This window comes from Eurytemora carolleeae, unplaced genomic scaffold (assembly GCF_000591075.1).
Source record: "Eurytemora carolleeae unplaced genomic scaffold, Eaff_2.0 scaffold206, whole genome shotgun sequence".
Taxonomy (NCBI): domain Eukaryota; kingdom Metazoa; phylum Arthropoda; class Copepoda; order Calanoida; family Temoridae; genus Eurytemora; species Eurytemora carolleeae.
In genome coordinates, this window is record NW_019396213.1 from 182,862 (window position 1) to 201,744 (window position 18,883).

The window sequence follows — 18,883 nt, forward strand, 5'->3', positions numbered from 1 at the left end:
AGTATTTTTGAGAAATTTATGTAACGTCAGCTGCGTTGAGTTCACACAGTACGATAGCATACACTCTATTTGTCGGAAATTTGATTTTAGAGATCAACACACGGAGACGGAGTTATCTGTCATTGATGATCAGTGCAAGGTTTAAAGGGTCACGGTGGACTAAGCCAGTGGGGTCGGTCAAATAGGCCTAGGATTAGGCCGGGTACTGTGAAAAGTCTGAACGCGCCATGGGAGTTGTCATAGTTAGCCCTCCGACGGGACTATGCCAAGAAAATTGACCCCTGTCGTATGTTAGTCTGGTTTGGGCGACGTACTGTACCATAGGATTGGGTCAGTGCACGCTGTTATCTGGCAGGCCGGTACAAACTGGGCAGGTCCTGTTCGAATTCAAATTTACTAAGGCCCAGAATGGGGTACCGTTGTATTTAAATCTTGAAATCCATTTTCATTACATTCAAAATGGTACCTCTTATTATAATCTTTTGGCTGAAAAAAAATATTGGAGATATTTGTTTAAGTAATATACGGATAAATTCATAACAAGTTCTGGTTTTTTTTTCTTGCCTTCTTAGTTGATTTAGATTAGATGATTAATTGGCAAAACTACATAAAAAGTTTAAACTTCTGGTATTCTCAAATCATTAAACATTTTTTATTAAAATAGAAGATAAATTTTAAAGTGTCGCTTATACTTTAATTTTAAATATGTTGTTATGTCCCCTCCCCCCCTCCTCCATTTCCCTCATAAAGAGGTCGTATTTTGCGTTTAAACACCTTAAACACTTTCACTGAATATATAATATACCTTCTTTGAATAAATTTAATTTTCATTAAAGGAATTGAATTTGTAAAGTTAATCTAGATAGTAGATATTGTTTTAAAAGTATGTTAATACTCTGTATGTCAATATGTCCGATATAATTATTTAACTGTGAATACTTCAAGCTAAAACAAAAACAGAATAACATAAATATATAAACGTTAAACAGCCTCCTGATAAGAATGTTAAAGGGATTGTTAAGGTAAAATGAAAGGATTGACTAAAGCCTAGAAATGTTAGAAGTTGATGGCGACCAATATTAGTTCTAACTGATGTCCCTGTCTCGAGAAATTGATATAAAAACTCTAATATGCTGGAAATCATATTTCAGGGGATATTAGTTTCAAGACTAACACTTGGCCCATTTCTAACTCTAAGTGTTTTTATTATCGACTTTTAGTCTGGATATGGGCCGGGATCCCCTATCAATTTGTGCCCATTTCTAACACTCAGTGCTAGAAATGGGCCAATGGTTAGTTTTTGAACAAATGTTCCCTGTATTCACTTTACCTTAACCCTATCTCTGCTGGGGTACTTGAAAACTAGGATATGCTGGGGGGGGGGTCAATTTGACCCCCCCCCCTCTAAATCCCATGTTTGATGTCCAAATATGACAAATGATACATCATTGGAAAGCTCTTGTGCTCTGCTTTTATAATCTGCAAAAAAATTTGCAAATTTGCAAAAATTGAATTTTTTATCGCAAAATCCAGTTATATAGTAAAAATGTTTGCAAAAAAAATTTGTCCAAAAAATGAAAAATTATACATTTTTGAAAAGCCCTTGACCATGCCATTTCAAATATGCAAAAAAATTTGCAAAATTTTAAATAACCTGATTTTTAATCAAGAAAAACTAAAAATGTGCAAATTTCCTTTGACAGGTTGTTTGCAAAAAATTTGCAATTTTTTTTCGCAAAACTTGTGCAATTCGTTTCCTTATGTCAAAGAATTTCCAAAAAGCTAAATTTTATCAAAATCTGACAAGTGGAAGTGGGTCAAAACAAAGATTTAGTTTGTTACAGGAAAAAAGAGTCATTCAGGCAGTGTGCCTGAGGACTCAGGCAGTTAGTATTAAAGCCCGGTTTTAGGCCTAAAGGGAAGGCTTTGGGAATGTAGGAAAAGTCAGAAAATTTCAACAGCCTCAGACCAATACTTTTTGAGTTTTGTAAAAAAAACTACAGGGGGGGGTCAAATTGACCCCCCCCCCCCCCAGCAGGAATAGGGTTAACAGTCCTTTTAATAAAGTACATGGTATTTTCAACGAAAGAGATATATTTGTTAAAATGGTATACTTAACCTAATTACGTTTAGATGTTATATAGAAGTAAATATGCGCATTCAAATGTAAATTAATAGAAATAGAAACATTTGCCTTGTTTGTTTAGATCAAATAAACGTCCAAACGGCTGATTCGATTGAGCCCGGCCAATAGTCAAAATTACCCCAGGGTCCAAGTACACCAAATGTGACTTTGGGCCGTTCATAATTAAAATATTCACTCTACAAATTAGAATGTGCGAAGAAAAACATTTAAAAGCCAAAAAAAACGAAAAAAAGGCCGCAAAGCGCCTATAATCCTTTTATGTAAATCTTAAAAGTTTGTATATACGTATTCGTGACACGCTATATTAATTTTAAATGGCTATGGATGACAAACTAAGATACTTCTAACTGTTTAATTTCACTGAGGTTCTAAGGTTAAACTGTACCCGGAGATATTCGTCCTCGCACTGAAGTGAGGAGGACCTCGTAATACCACGGCCAGCCTCGGATGAAACAAGTTACTCATTCACAACATATACAGTTTATACGACTTTACAGTTTATACGACTATACAGTTTATACGACTATACAGTTTATACGACTATACAGTTTATACGACTATATCTAATAAAAAGAATTTATCCCCAACCAAACATAACTCTTGTACGTTTTGAGGATGTATTTTTAATTGCATTTGTTTGAATTTCAAAATAATAATAATTCACAACTTAATCTTTTTATTTAGATTCTGGAACCTCAACTTTACCTACGACTCACTTTTAAACACAAATCTCTGGATATAGCCATTATTCAGGTATAATTGTCAATATACACACACACACATATAGAGCATCTATTATATTGGATATACGTTGTTGTCTGTCTGTCGGTTTGTTTGTATCTAAAAAACGTCAAACAGCTGAACCGATCGGGCTCAAACTTTGTGTGGGGCCCCAGGGAAGGTTTCAAAAATTTCAAAAATTTCAAAATTTAGTCATCAACAAAATTCTATCTTTATTAAATTTTGAAAATCCACGAAATAAAATCAGCGAACTTTTTGCTTGTTATTGTTTAAAAGTGTATACAAAGAGAAATTGCTCACAATTAAAATAGAAAATGAACGCGAAGCGCGCTAAAAGCACAGTTTAATATAATATGCATATAATATATAATATGTATGATGCATGTATATAATATATATATTATATACATGCACACTGCATGCAATATCTTGAATCTTTATTTAGATTTCTAAAGTTATAACATTTCAAATATTCTTAAAATATTTTTTGTGCCTCGAACTTGTCACACAAATTGTAGGTAAAAGGGCCATTGAAGGGACTGTAAACCTAATTTAAAGTAACCTCTTATTCTTAAATAGTTTTCAAATCAAGGTTATAACAATTACATATTAAAGGTAGAAAGCATAGATAAATAAATAAACATAGATACAGGGTGTCCCACGAAACATGACAATAGCAAGACGACTTGAAAGTCGTCTTTGATATATGAATTTATTTGTGACATTTAGTCTTCTATCTACTTTAACATGTATGATTCTTGAAACAATTATCACATAATTCTCCTAGCCCTGGCATTTCCAAAAAGTGGTCTGCGTTTTTTGTGCTTTCAATATTACCGGAGATATAAAGAGTTTGGTTCAGATTTCAATTTTGTTAAATAAAAGCAAAATTGTCAAAATCTGAACTAAATTATTCATATCTCGGGCAATATTGAACGCACAAAAAAGGCAGACCACATTTCGAAAATGGCAGGACTAGGGGAATTTTGTGATTATTATCTCTAGAAATTTACTTCTAAAATTAGGTTGACAAATAAACGCAGCAAATTATATCAAAAATCAAGACGACATTCAAGTCCTCTTGCATACTGTCATGTTTCGTGGGACACCCTGTAGCTTTATATGTACGCAAAATCACCAAGAATTGTAAGTGTACTTCAATGATAAGCGGGGTGGTTTGGTGTTTTAATGGATTTCATAATAGAGTGTAAAATAACTCCGGGAATGAAACTATTTAAACAACAATATTTCACTGAGCAATATATCATATTGACGAGAACAGAAAAAGGACATGAGAAGGACTAAACTAACTTAAATTTCTCTCTACAGAACTCATGTACACCACAAGTACTCAATGACATAAGAACAGCCAATGTTCACAACCGACCTAGTTAATCTATATAATAGGAATATCTTTAAAACATCTCTGTACATTTATATCTTTCAAGATGAAAAATGTCGTCTTATGCGCAATCTATCTTTATCTATGGTAGAAAGGAAACTATACTGGGAATCGGATATGCCGCTTTTGTTTTAAATTAAGTGAATAGTCCCTTTAAAAACGAAGGTTAGTTTAATTTAGCATGAAATATCTGATTTACCTTAGTTTGAAAGTTTTGTACCGCCTTTTCAAACTACAAAATCCTTTGTTTTGTGCTAGAAAAATATGGATATTTCATTCATTCATGGTCTGATAAAGTTTTTAAAGATAGCGTTGTGAATAAAACATGCCATTTCTTTAATCAAAGAGTCAAGATGTAACGCTAATCTATCCTACCAGGGATGCTTTTGTTTTCTTTGTATATTGAACATTTTTCGTTTTCATCTGATCTCATTTTTTTGACATCTAAGAATTGAAGTTTAGATAAAAAGAAAATGGATTCCTGACTGTCAAATTTAAACACAGTCATTAATCTTTCAGTCTTTATTGATCCCTTCTTTTATATTTAAGTCTTTCATTTTCTCCTTCTATACTAAACAGTCTCTTTTACCTTTCTTCATTTTCTCCTTCTATACTAAACAGTCTCTTCTACTTTTTCATTTTCTCCTTCCATACTAAACAGTCTCTTTATTCTTCTTTCATTTCTCCTTTTAAACCAGTCTCGTTTCCCTATTTTAACGTCCCTTTTTCTACCAGTCAGTCTCTTTTCTCTATTTTCCCTCTTTTTCATCTTTAGCATCCAGTCTCTTTCCCCTCTTTTATTTTCTCCTTCTAAACTGCATCTGTTATTTCCCTTTTTATACCAGCCAGGCTCTGAATTCTTTTCTTATTTCCCCTTTTATACCAGTCAGGCTCATTATTCTTCTTCTATTTTTCCTTTCATACCAGCCAGTCTCTTTATTCTTCTTTTATTTCTCCTTTTATACCAGTCAGGCTCATTATTCTTCTTCTATTTTTCCTTTCATACCAGCCAGTCTCTTTATTCTTCTTTTATTTCCCCTTTTATACCAGTCAGGCTCATTATTCTTCTTTTATTTCCCTTTTTATACCAGGCAGGCTTTTTATTCTACCTCTATTTTTCCTTCTATACCAGCCAGTCTCTTTTCCTTCTTCTATTTCTCCTTCTATCCAGTCTTTTTTCCTTATTTTCATTTCCTCTTTTAGACCATCCAGTCTCTATCCCCTTTTTCACTCTCATTTTACAACAGACTCTCAGTTCGCCTTTATTACCCAGTATCTTGAGAGGATGTTACATATTCCAAGATGCTTACCAAAAGAATTGGTTTCCAACAATGATATGATATGACATAAAACATTTCTTTAAATTTCGACACCATCGACTACCTATTATTGCCAGTGCCGTCAAATTTTAGTGTAAACCGTTCTCACCCAGTCACCTGGAATCAAGCATTTCAAGGCATGGTTCTTTTGATGGCCTGTAGCTTATTCTTAAAAAAAATCTACTTTGTTATTGGAGAAATAAATTTTCAGTTACAGTTTTGAATTCTTTGGGAGATTATAAAAATTGGTAGAAACGAAAATTGAGAAAATGTTGAAAAAAATTAAAATTAAATTTTATACTCCTTTTTTGGAATTTTATTAAGTTCTTAAATTTGTGTGCAGAACACAGCTCTAGCTTTGCAACTTTGTTTGTGTGCAGAACACAGCTCTAGCTTTGCAACTTTGTTTCTGTGCAGAACACAGCTCTAGCTTTGCAACTTTGTTTCTGTGCAGAACACAGCTCTGGCTTTGCAACTTAATTTCTGTGCAGAACACAGCTCTAGCTTTGCAACTTTGTGTATGTGCAGAACACAGCTCTAGCTTTGCAACTTTGTTTCTGTGCAGAACACAGCTCTAGCTTTGCAACTTTGTTTCTGTGAAGAACACAGCTCTAGCTTTGCAACTTTGTTTCTGTGCAGAACACAGCTCTAGCTTTGCAACTTTGTTTCCTGTTTACATGAAAATCCTAAGATATGATTGAAAGTGAAGTGTATTAAATAAAATTGAAAACTTTTTTTATCTTAACAAAACTTTTTTTATGCACTTGTAAAAAAGTAAAAATTTTCATTATGATAAATATACTATTTGATATCTTTAAAGAAAAATATATTGATAAATAACCTTAGCATTGCGTATTTTTTGGTGATCCATTGAAATAAAACTAATATTGATCTAAACATTGTATTATTTTGGTGTTTGGGGAACAGTATAAACCCCACTTACCCTCTAACAAGCTGATAGTTAAAACTAGGTGGGGGATAGGGGTTTATATTTTAAATACATTAAATAGATAATAATAAAGAACATTTGTTTTCTGGTATACATGTCTCATTAAGACAGAAAAACTGAAGACCCCAAAATTTATTTGAAATTTTCGAATCAAAATTGAATTTAGTTTGCATAAAAAAATTGAATAATGATTGGCATTTGATTCCGTTTGTTACCTTTAAAATATAAAGTTTGTCTCTTTAAATTCCCTAAATTAAAGGGAACAATAACGTAGAATATCAAATAGAAAATTAAATAATTTATTGAATATACTGATTAACCTACATATATAGTTCAAACTTTTTAATATAGGCTCTTCGCTTCTATAATAGATTAGATACAGCTTAGATTTATCACAAGGGTTTACCTATTCGATCTTTAATATCAAACATAAACAAACCTGGAAAATACAGGTTTCGAAACTGTACTACGACAAATCAAAAACTATAATAATTTAAAGAATTTTTCAGCTTTAGTAAATTTTAACCATTTATCTAAATACGTAAATAATTTCTATGGACTGTTCATATTTACAATATACATTCAAAATATTAGAATGGGAAATCAAAATATAAATTGTACAGTAAGCAATAATGTATTTTAAGAGTGGATTACTTAAACAAATCTTTTATAAATTATTCACTTTTCTAAAAACATTTTAATTTATATAATTATAATTCACAAATACTAGAAAAACTGCAAAAACAACATGAGCGACTTTTTAACCTTTAAACAACGAAAACAGATTTATTACGGTATTAGAAGAGAGAACTGTCAACAACTTAAACCAAACCAAATCCAACATTTGCAGCATGACGACTGAGGATCTTCCATTCAAACGTTGCGGCGCTGAAAAGAGAAAATCTAAATTATAGGAAAATATATAAAACTAGGCTTTTAGGGCGCTTCGCGCACATCTTCTATTTAAATTGTGAACATGTTCTTTTTGTTTACATTTTAAAACCAAGAAGAAAAAAATTTTGCGGATTTTTTAAAAAAATTCGCGGATTTTCAAGGATTTTGATTTTTTTACAAAATTAAAAACCTTTATAACACATTTTTTAAATTTTTGTCATTCATATTAATTTTTTATCATTTTTATCAGTCAAGTGAAGTCCCACAAAAAATTTGGGCCCAATCGGTTCAGCCGTTTTGACGTTTATTGTATACAAACACACAGACAGACAAGCCACATTTATAAATAGAATTAAAAGAACATTTTTTGGGGTTTGCAGATAAGACTGACGATAATGATAAAACACAGTAAACTCATTGTTTATTATTTGATTATGATTCGTCATACATTCCTTTAAAATAAAATCATTCATCATTTATCATACTTTATATTATATCATATATATTCAATATTAAAGATCCTAGATCCTTTATCATACATATATAATACAGGGTGTCCCAATAAATATGGGAATTCAGTGACGAATTCGATATCGTCTTTTTAAATAATTCTTTGATTTAGTATAGTGATACCTACTGAGAAAGCTGTAATCAGTATGAGTTTCGTCTGCTATGTTCACATTTTGTTTGTTTATGTTTTGACTGCATACGGTTGTACTTAGTAAAACAAGAAAATTGCAGTATACAATAGAGTAAACTTGTCCGTCTTCACTGTTCATCTTGCGGAGACATTATAGACACATCTTTACAGTCTTTTACACTTTTCATAAAATAAACTCTAGCAGACAAAATAATATTATAGCTTTTGAAATTAGTTCTTACAATGCTAATTCATAGCAAAGTCGATATCGAATTCGTCACTGAATTCCCATGTTTTTGGGACACCCTGTATCATATATCACATATACTTAAAATAATTGAATAAGAATTATTATACCCTGAGAGGTTCCATCCTGAGCCCGTCTTGCATACTGTTTCCCAAATCTACCAAGGGTTCCTCATTGTCCTAATTTTGGCAAAGTTTAGAAACTGCTTTAAATACTTGAGAAAAAAATAAGGATCGAATGTTAAAATATATAAACCTTTTTTAGGCATTTTTAACGTGATATTTATTTTGATTAAAGAACCTGAGAATTATTGAAGGACAGTGTATCAGCTTTCATCATCTTTCTCATGTTTGGCCTGAGGAGAGACAGAAATATTATAATAACTAAATCTTTTAGAAAAGATATATATTACATATTACATAGGAGAATCGCATCAGGTGGGTCATTTGAATTTTTAGAGGCAAATTTTGAAAATTTGATCATCCATAAACCTTTCCACGTGAGGTAAATGTGGGCCCGATTAATTCAACCGTTTGATGTTTATTGGATACAAACAAACAAACATGACACCCAGACGGATAAGTAAAGTAAATATATAGATATGTAAATTGTACAAAATTACTTAGGATGCATGAGCACGAAAGGAAGCTCTGCTGCCAGCTCTCCACCAATAGCTCCCAACATCAGTTTTACCTAAATGATAGTATTTGCAATACATAGATTACTTAAAGATACTAAGTAAAATGGCGGCACTAAGTAAGATGGCAGCACTAAGTAGGATGGCGGTATATAAAAAGATGACGGATACTAAGTAAGATGACGGATATTAAGTAAGATGACGAATACTAAGTAAGATGACGGATACTAAGTAAGATGACGGATGCTAAGTAAGATGACGGATACTAAGTAAGATGGCGGATACTAAGTAAGATGATGGATACTAAGTAAGATAACGAATAATAAGTATGATGGCGGATACTTAACAAGATGGTGTGTAATAAACAAGATGGCGTATAAAAAAAAAAAATGGTTGATAATTAACAAGATGGTGTAAAATAAACAAAATGGCGGAATTTAACCGAGTTGGAGGTGAAAAAAAACAAGACTACGGATATTTTATGTTAGACACTAAAAATCATCACACAAGATCTGTGTTGTGATGTGCTCTGCTCTTGAATGATATATAGTTCTAATATTGAAGATATTTCTTCTCTGTCCTGTCTAGATTTCCTTGATTAGTTTATTTGAGATTGTATTTGTTTTTGATTAGTTTTGGGATTAATTAATTTCTGCCCCTGGCATCAACTCTCAATAGATTATTGTGTGTACTACATAAGAGTAATTAAAGAATTGGTGGCAAAGCAAAGATGGAAAAAAATAGGCGATTGAATTAAATATGATATAAAAAAACAATTTGTCAAATATTTGTTTTATGAATAAAGTTTGAAACCATGGAAAGAAATTATTATCTGTTATTATCTGTTATTTTTTTTCTTATTTCATTTTTTTATAGTGAGATTTTTTGTATGCTCTAAGGTCGTCTTTACCTTGACAGAGTAGGAAATAACCAAACCAAATATATCTCTATTATTTTCATCAGCCAGCAGAGTTGAGCTTGCTAGTGTAGCATCATCTCCTTTCTGGTTTCCATCAATAGCAACCTATATTTATTTTCTTTATCCAGCTGTATACAGTAAGAACCAGAAAATATTGTGGAATAGAAGGACAACATTAAAGAAATACCGTATTTGATGCTGTTACAAACCGAATAGTTTTACTAGATGCTTAAAACTCGTTTACAAAGTGGTATGGCCTGATTAAACTTCGCAACTAATGTGCCTCATATACATTAAACTCTTTAAAGTCATAGCTTTAGTCTAGAAGTCGTCTTCCTATTACAGAGTCTTATGGTTCTCACTGACAGAATTAATTTCCAATTGTCTCTTTGTTTGTGCGATTATGGCCTCTTTGATCGAATTGCCTGACATTTTTAGTGGTGAACTCGGTAGAACCACGGGAACGTTCTAAGCTTGGTTTTAAAAATCGATATTAATTGGGTTGACCTTTTTCTAGAAAGTTTAGATTCCAGGCAAAGTTGGGTTCCCAAGCTAGTTATAAAAGATTTAACATGATAAAACTTCAATTAATGCAGACCCAAAGTAATAATTTTACTTTTCGCAAAAACCTTCACTTTTGTTTTCATACAAGATGCAAAATTAAATAAAGAATTCTGTTTGCACCATATAATATTATATATTATAATATTTTTCAATTTATCTTCATAATTGGTTCCAAAAACCTCAATAAGAAAAGCTGTAAATATCAATGAATTTGCAGAACCTTGCATAACAAGAGTGTGTACATTTTACGAAAATGTTTAAATCTACTAAATGTATCTTTATAAATATCTAAACGTTGGTTCGAAATCAAATTTGTACAATTTACAATATTTTGAATTTGTCCTCGTTTTCTACAATCTTTGACTAACAATAGAAAGAAAAGATTTAAGATTCTTTTTTTACTTGGAGCTAACCCTTCCATCAGCTTGAATTTGAATTTTGGCAAAAGGTATTGATTAAAATATTTCTTGAAATTTCTTAATAATAATAGTCAGTGAGCCTGAATTTTAAAACCCGATTTTAAACGTTAAATGAAAATTTTATATCGTAATCTCTTTCTTAAAATATCATAAAATTGAATTCCATGAAGTCTAGAATAAATTAGATACGTTGTTAGATTTAGAAAATTCAGAATTATTTTCATCAGCACAATCGAAGCGCAATCTATTTATAAAATGTATTCCTTTCATTATAATGTATAATGTAAATATATTTATCTAATTTAATTTATTGTGATGGCAAGCTGTTAACGTTTAAAAAACTAGATACAAGTTTTTTTTGTCTGTAGGCTTTTCTTAATTTATTTTTAAGAATTAGAAGAAAAATGTATAAAGTTGCTAGAATAGAAAAATTATTGCTTTTATTGCTTTTATAAATATTTTCTAACATTTTGTTTTTTCTTTTTCTTAAAATGCCTACCCCTGATTTCCCACAGAATCTGGCCGAAGGGTAGAGAATAAACTGCTTCTGCAGACTAGATCCAGGACCAATAGGACATCCCTGACATTATTATTATTATCATGATCATTATTATTATTATTATTATTATTATTATTGTTATTATTATTATTATTATTATTATTATTTTTATTATTATTAATTTGAGAAGTTACCTTTGGAAAATTGCATAATTGGGAAGTTGCGTCTTGTGAAATTGTCACTTGGGAAGTTGCCCTTGGGAAAATGCGTTTGGGAAAGTAGCTAACACCATTATTATTCTTATTATCATATTTGATTATTAATGTAAATATATGGCAGAATTATTATTATTATATAAACCTCATTGTCACTTTAATTTTTCTTATATCTGTTATCATTACTTATTAATATTATGATATTTACGATTATCAATTTTACTAATATCATAATAAGGGTAAAAACTGACCTCTGATGTTTCTACCCTGAATATTCTGGATGTGTGATGACCTCCTGTAAACATAGCGACATCTATACACTGGACGACGTTGACGACAATCTTCTTGACAATCTTCTGGGAGTTGTTCTTCACGCAGATACTCACCTTGATATCATCCCCGTGGTAGTACAGCTGCCTAATCATAAAAGGAATTTAGTCTTTGCTACATAAACACACATTTTTCTAATCCCTATATCTGATGGTGTAATCTTACATAGACTAAACTGGACTAAACCAAACTCTTCAAACCAAACTTAACCACCAACTAAAAGAAAGCAACCCAAAATAAGATAAATCCTACCTACCCCCTCTCACACCAAAAACAAACATAGCTCTTGAACCTAACTGAACCACACTACATTAAAATTTACATATCTAACGTTATTCTTAGCTCCAGTTCTAACTGAGAAACTAAACCAAGAACTTTTCTGATGTTGCTTCTGGATAAACTAAACCTAGATCTACCTATTCAATGTTGCTCCTGGAGTATCTAAACTTAGATTTAACAATCCAATATTGCTCCTGGAGTAGCTAAACCTATCTAGTATTGCTTCTGGACCTAGATATACTTATCTAATATTGCTCCTGGAGTAACTAAACCAAGATCTACCTATCTAATATTGCTCCTGGAGTAACTAAACCTAGATCTACCTATTAAATATTGCTCCTGGAGTATCTAAACCTACCTATCTAATATTGCTCCTGGAGAATCTAAACTTAGATCTACCAACCCAATGTTGCTCCTAGTGTAACTAAACCTAGATCTACCTATCTAATATTGCTTCTGGAGTAACTAAATTAAGAGTTACCTGTCTAGTGTTGCTTCTAGTTCCAATTCTCCCGGAGTAAGAGCGAAATCTTTTCTAACTACAGTACAGGGCTGCCGTCCTGGCTTTGTAGGAGCATATTGGATCTTTCTAAAAGGACAAAATTTGCAATTTAAAAATTTTATTTTTGAAAATATGTTCGTAGACTTATTTAATTAAAGCTATATTTCTTCTAAATCTAATATTATTTTTTTCTCAAAAATACCTTATCGCCATATTGACCATTGACTCTCTGTTCTTATCGGTGGTGCTGGCAATCTGATAAATAAATGTTATTTTATATTTTATGTTGCTGATATTACAAATTTTTTTAAAAAGTTATTTTATTTTCCATTTTAATGAAAGGAACACTAATTTTCTCATCCCTATATCTTTGCAACCTGATGGTGTAAACCTTAGATATTTTTGATCTAAACTATTTGATCTAACAAAACTTATAGTTATCAAAGGCCTGTAACATCGGGTTGCAAAGATATAAGGATTAGAAAATTAGAAAAGTTTGAGGCAAGAAAACAATTCTTACCTTCGCCCTAAGTTTTCAGATGTAATTTCAACATTCATTCAAAAAAAGAATTCTTGAAAAAATTACTATTCTATAATGTTGACAAAACTTTTAAATGCTAATTTTGTAAAATTGTACATTTTTGTTGTTGGATTACTAGCAGAAATGTGAACTTTCATAATTTTCTAATTTTTTATTTCAATTCTCAAATTTTGCAAAAAAATGTGTTCAAAAGATTTGAAAATTCTTGTTGATCTAAGTTTCAAAAATTTTCTAAAAATATTGAAGAAGACAACTTAAAAACAAAACACTGAAGATTGAATTAGATTCTGATGTTGAAAGGTTTCCTGATATAGTACTCTACTCCACAGGGTTCACCTACCTCTCCAGGGGCCATTGTCAAGATCACTGGATAGTTCATCCTTTATATATCAACCATCCCCCGCCCCCCCCCCCCCCGACATAGTCAAGATCACAGGATAGTTTATCCTTTATATCTTAACCATAAACCCCTCCCTCTTGTATACGATATTTATATCTTGTTACGATATGTATATCTTGTATACGATGTATATCTTGTATACGATGTATATCTTGTATACGATGTATATCTTGTATACGATGTATATCTTGTATACAATGTATATCTAGTATACGATGTACATTGTATATCTTGTATACAATGAATATCTTGTATACGATGTATATTGTATATCTTGTATACAATGTATATCTTGTATACGATGTATATCTTGTATACGATGTATATCTTGTATATTGTATATCTTGTATAAGATGTATATCTTGTATACTATGTATATTTCAAGGTATCTATATCAGATATAAAGTTGGTGTGCTACCTATTCACGCTAATTAAACATTCGAAAAAATGAAGAAAGAAAAAACTCTCTGAAAGGATTGAAGTCCTAATTTCAACTAACTTGCATGTCAGATTCCCAACAGTATCCCTTTCACCTATGTCTCATCAAATATAAATGAAATATCTGTATACCTGAAAAAGGGCACCGTAGTGAATTTAGGGTCCCTTGAAATTAAATCCCTTTAACGTCCTTCTTATCACGACGCTTGAGACATATATTAAATTTTTATTTTGATTTAAAATGGTCAAAACTATCAATATTCTCTCAGACTCCTGAGATTTTGCTCAAGTATATCCTTTCCCCCTGGTTCAGCGTGTTTGTATTAAATATAAAGTTTCCCTGAAGTTGGAGAATGCATCGGAAAGTTGAGAGTGAATGGAAATGTGTTCTTTCCCATTTTACTAAAATATTCAAAGTATATAAAGTTGTTTTATCAGAAATGAGACATCTAGGTAAACCTTTAAGCAAAATACACAATTTTAGCATCAATCCTAAATCTACTTTTGTGATCATTTTCAAACTTAAACATCCTTCATAAGTTTTGCATTTAGGGAATTTATCAAAACTATTTAGAAGTTAATCGACCAAAATATTGTCTTTAAAAAGCATGATTAATTTTAGGCTGTCTTTTCCCCACATCATTCTGGGGACCACTGTATAAACCTACTTGAGAAGGCGTTCCTGTAGCCTAGATGGAGGAGGTTGGGATTCTCCCCCCTCAGGGAATAAAACCATCTCAGCTAGGGTTAACTCCTTCTTGAAGCATAATCCCATAGTTTCATCTTCCTGGATTACATAGTATCATTATTATTATTGTATTTATTCAACTTCAAAGCAGAACATGAATTAGATACTCAGAACCAAAATCATTCTAACCAGAAATGGTTGTAAATATGTTAACTACACAATAACAATTTTCCTTTATCAAAAAATTATTTAAAGTAGAAAAAGGTTAACACGTTTTATTAGAAATTTATTATGACAGTTTTGTGTCCTAATCACTGAGAACCAAAATGTTCAAGCTCTTACGCATAAATCGAGCAGTATTACTTCTTTTAAACTCAAGCCACAAACATGCGCGTTGACATTTTAGAATTTAAATGTCTAGTGCTACAATAAAGTATAACTGAGTTGGTGAGGTAAAACAAAAGGCCAAGGCGTTGCGACACTTTAAAGTCGAGGCTGTCTAAAAATTTGATGACTAACTTTCAGAATTGTCTAGAGCTCAGTGAACTAACAAAAGTAATACAAAGTTGGTCCAAAACTCCTGAAAATCAACGGCATGATCCTGACTAAACTTTTTAAACGATTTTATTTCAGTGTTTGAATAAATTTTAATAACATACTGAAGTCAGAAAATGTATTCGCTAAAACAAGAAAAATATTTCATAAATATTACCTCTCTACCATATCTGAAGGTACAGATGAGCTGAACTGTCACCTTTTTATCGTTAATAAACTCTCTAAAAAGAATTTTGTTTATAAATTTTAAAATTTTAATTTCTTTGGATTTAGTTTGAAAATTGTCCTACTTGTCAATGTGAACAACTCCATCAATGGGATCTGATCCTGTCACGTGATCCACAAACTCTCGCCGTCCAAGATAGATGGTAATTCGGCCGTCGGAAGATCCCTTCTTGAATACTCTGTAAATAAGTAATTTTATCAGTAATTTTACTCGAGCTTGCAGAAGCATATTTACACTGTAGATTGTCGGCTTCTTAGTCGTTAGCTTTTTTAACCTTTAATGTAAAAGTCAAAGCTGTTTCCATGTGCCAAAAATTAATTTGCGAGATGCTTCAGGCAATTTTCGCGAAAATATTCAGGTTTTCGAAAAAATGCGAAAATAAGTGTCTAATTTAATATATTTTGGCATTTCTGCGGTATTACATAACTTTCTTTGCAAAACTCAATTTTCGCATGCGAACAGTAACCAACAATTGCTATATCTTGATGATTGTCTATTGTAAGGAAAATGAAGATAAAATATAAACAAATATATATTTTTTTTGGAAGAAAGCTGAAGAACTATGTAAATATTTGTTGTTATCGTAATATTACTAATATTAAGAAAAGTTTACCCAGAACTTCGGAGAAAAACGAACAAATTTATAAAATGTCGTCGTGGTAATTTTTCAATTTTTTTTTACTATTATACCTTAATCTCATTATTTGTAAAAATAAATAAATACCCATGAAATATGGGGAACAGTCTTAAAGATAGAGTATCTTTTTGTCAAATTCCAGAAAATGTGGAGCTTGATTTTAACAGTTAGGGCCGCAACCTAAATTGCCTAGTAAGCACCCAGGACTAGGGACGAATCAAATTATTTAAGTCCTAAATATCGAGTGCAATTTTCGGAACTTTTAGCTACTGAACCAGACATAAGATATTATTAATCTTATTTTATTGACTCCAAAACTGGAACACTTCAACACTTCAACACTTCAACACTTCAACACTTCAACCCTTCAACACTTCAACACTTCAACCCTTCAACACTTCAACACTTCAACACTTCAACCCTTCAACACTTCAACACTTCAACACTTCAACACTTCAACACTTCAACACTTCAACACTTCAACACTTCAACACTTCCACACTTCAACACTAAACACTTCAACACTTCAACACTTCAACACTTCAACACTTCAACACTTCAACACTTCAACATTCAACACTTCAACATTCAACACTTCAACATTTCAACACTTTAACATTTCAACACTTTAACATTTCAACACTTTAACGCTTCAACACTTCAACACTGGAAAACTTCAAAACTTCAAAACTTCAAAACTCCTAAACTCCTTATAACTCCATGAATAAATACAAAAACATTTAAAAATCTAATTTTTTATTAGTCAGTCAAAAATGTTTGCTGTTACAAATATCAAAGGATGCAATTATGCATTTGAATCTATTATATCACTCTTAAATGTCCTTGATTTTAATGAGAAACAAAATTGGTCGCATTAATCTATGTTTCGTTACAACCCGAATACAAGATTAATACATGAATATTTAAAAATATGTCTGCAGTGCATAAACTGGTTTTAGAGCTTGGCCCGGATTTGACGAAATGATATTCTTTCGTCTTAAATATCTCCATATTCTTTTAAAAACTAAATAAAGTAGATTAGGAAAATTTCATTCTTTCGATGTTTCCGTAGTTAAGCTGTAAATTTTTCTCATAAAATGTTAAAACTCTTTGGCTGAGACTGTTTGAGAAAGCAACATGTGAATTTCGACAGCGCAATCAAGCACAAGAATGGCCGATATTTAATACAGATAATATTTAATACAGATAATATTTAATACAGATAATATTTAATACAGATAATATTTAATACAGATAATATTTAATACAGATATTTGATAATAATTACAGACCTACGCTCAAAAAAGTTTTAAAATTATTCTTACTAAACTTTGGTGCAGAGAAATTAGATTTAACAGTTCGGTTCTTGTCAGAGCAATTTGACCAGATTAAAAATAAGTTATTTATCTTTTAGAATGTTTTGTCGGCGGACACCTTTTGAATGAAAAAGTATAAAAACTTTAAACTATAAACCAGAACGCGATTGAATTAAGATTGAAGACACCGAACCCATCTATAGGGATGGTTTTAATATTGTCAAGATTACAAAAATCCGTTTCAAATTCTTCGTCAGAGAGAAAAAACAGTTAAAAACTGTTTGTCCTTGAGTTGGATTGTTGCATTTGTTGACGAACGAAAAAAATTGGTTACGGGCTAAAAACACAAAAAAAATATTTAGAAAATTACCTGAATGTAACAGTCATGCTTGCCTTCTGTTTCTAGACTGTTCCCACATATATCCTTCCAAGGCTTCCTTTAATATTTGAAAATAATTTAACCTATCCCCCTGCCCCTTCTTCCTCTACCCCCCTCCTCCACCCCCCCACCCCACAAAAAATATTCCAATTTAAAAAAAATTTGATAATTTTTTTTTCAAAAATTGTGAAGTAAAATTAGACCTGGCAGCATAATTCTAAAGGAAGCCATATAAAAATAAACCATATGGAGCCATCATACCCTTATTCTATATTTAACCTGATATTCATTAAATACATGTAGAAAGTAGAAAGACGACATCTAGTATTCTATCTGTAATGGTTGGTTAAGTTATGGGGTTTTCTTACGAAATAACCCTGAGGCAGAAGCCTATAGGAGTTACGCGCATGCGGCGTATAGAACAGGTTCTCTTTCTTGGGCGTGCGCGTTACTCACTTTGGCTTCTGCCTTAGGGTTATTGTGAACAAAACAATTAAATCTTGAAAAGACGACATCTAGTGTTTTATCTGTACTATCCATTAGCTTGAAAACGGCTTAAACAGATCGGGCCCAAATTTTAATCACCGATTTAAATCCTTTCTTAATCCTCCACTCAGTATTTAACAAAAGTAGATTTATCAAAATCCATCAGAAAAAATTAAAAATCCGCGAAAACCACAGATAGAGCAGCAATTAAAATTAAAAATCTAAGAGTGCTTAGCTTTATAGATAGAAACCATCCTATCAATAGGAAATTTTATAGATATGGCTTTTCACAGAAGACAATTCACAGACAGGGTATTTCATAAATAGAGACAATTATCCTCATATTTAAAAGTGCCCACATGTCATGGATATCGAGATCTAGCGTTCAAGACAGACACTGCATATACCAAAACCATAATTAATTCCATTTTTTATCAATTGTATTTTCATTTAAACATATTATCTATTTTTTTCCACAATTTCACGTTATTAGATTTTTTATGTCTCTGGAAATT

At 31.5% G+C, this 18,883-nt stretch overlaps 1 protein-coding gene across 1 annotated transcript; it reads right to left on the reverse strand.

Annotated features, from left to right (window-relative positions):
* Nucleotides 1–6,840: 6,840 nt before the first annotated feature.
* On the reverse strand, nucleotides 6,841–18,180 carry LOC111698327 (phosrestin-2). The gene is made up of 17 exons (XM_023468644.1): nucleotides 18,162–18,180; nucleotides 17,874–17,940; nucleotides 15,615–15,728; nucleotides 15,482–15,545; nucleotides 14,750–14,868; nucleotides 14,422–14,483; nucleotides 13,549–13,609; nucleotides 13,223–13,229; nucleotides 12,905–12,957; nucleotides 12,682–12,789; nucleotides 11,843–12,008; nucleotides 11,377–11,457; nucleotides 9,886–9,999; nucleotides 8,961–9,031; nucleotides 8,639–8,693; nucleotides 8,449–8,517; nucleotides 6,841–7,445 (listed from the first exon to the last, which is right to left on the reverse strand). Exons 2-17 carry the CDS (start codon nucleotides 17,888–17,890, stop codon nucleotides 7,431–7,433), a joined length of 1,176 nt encoding a protein of 391 aa, XP_023324412.1. The 5' UTR covers nucleotides 17,891–17,940; nucleotides 18,162–18,180; the 3' UTR covers nucleotides 6,841–7,430.
* Nucleotides 18,181–18,883: the final 703 nt, after the last annotated feature.

Coding starts and splice junctions, on each gene's coding strand:
- LOC111698327 (XM_023468644.1), bottom strand. Junction 14,484..14,749: donor CTACAGGAACGCCTTCTCAA/GTAGGTTTATAC, acceptor TGAATATTTTAG/TAAAATGGGAAAGAACACAT. Junction 13,610..14,421: donor GATGCATTCTCCAACTTCAG/GGAAACTTTATA, acceptor TGAACTATCCAG/TGATCTTGACAATGGCCCCT.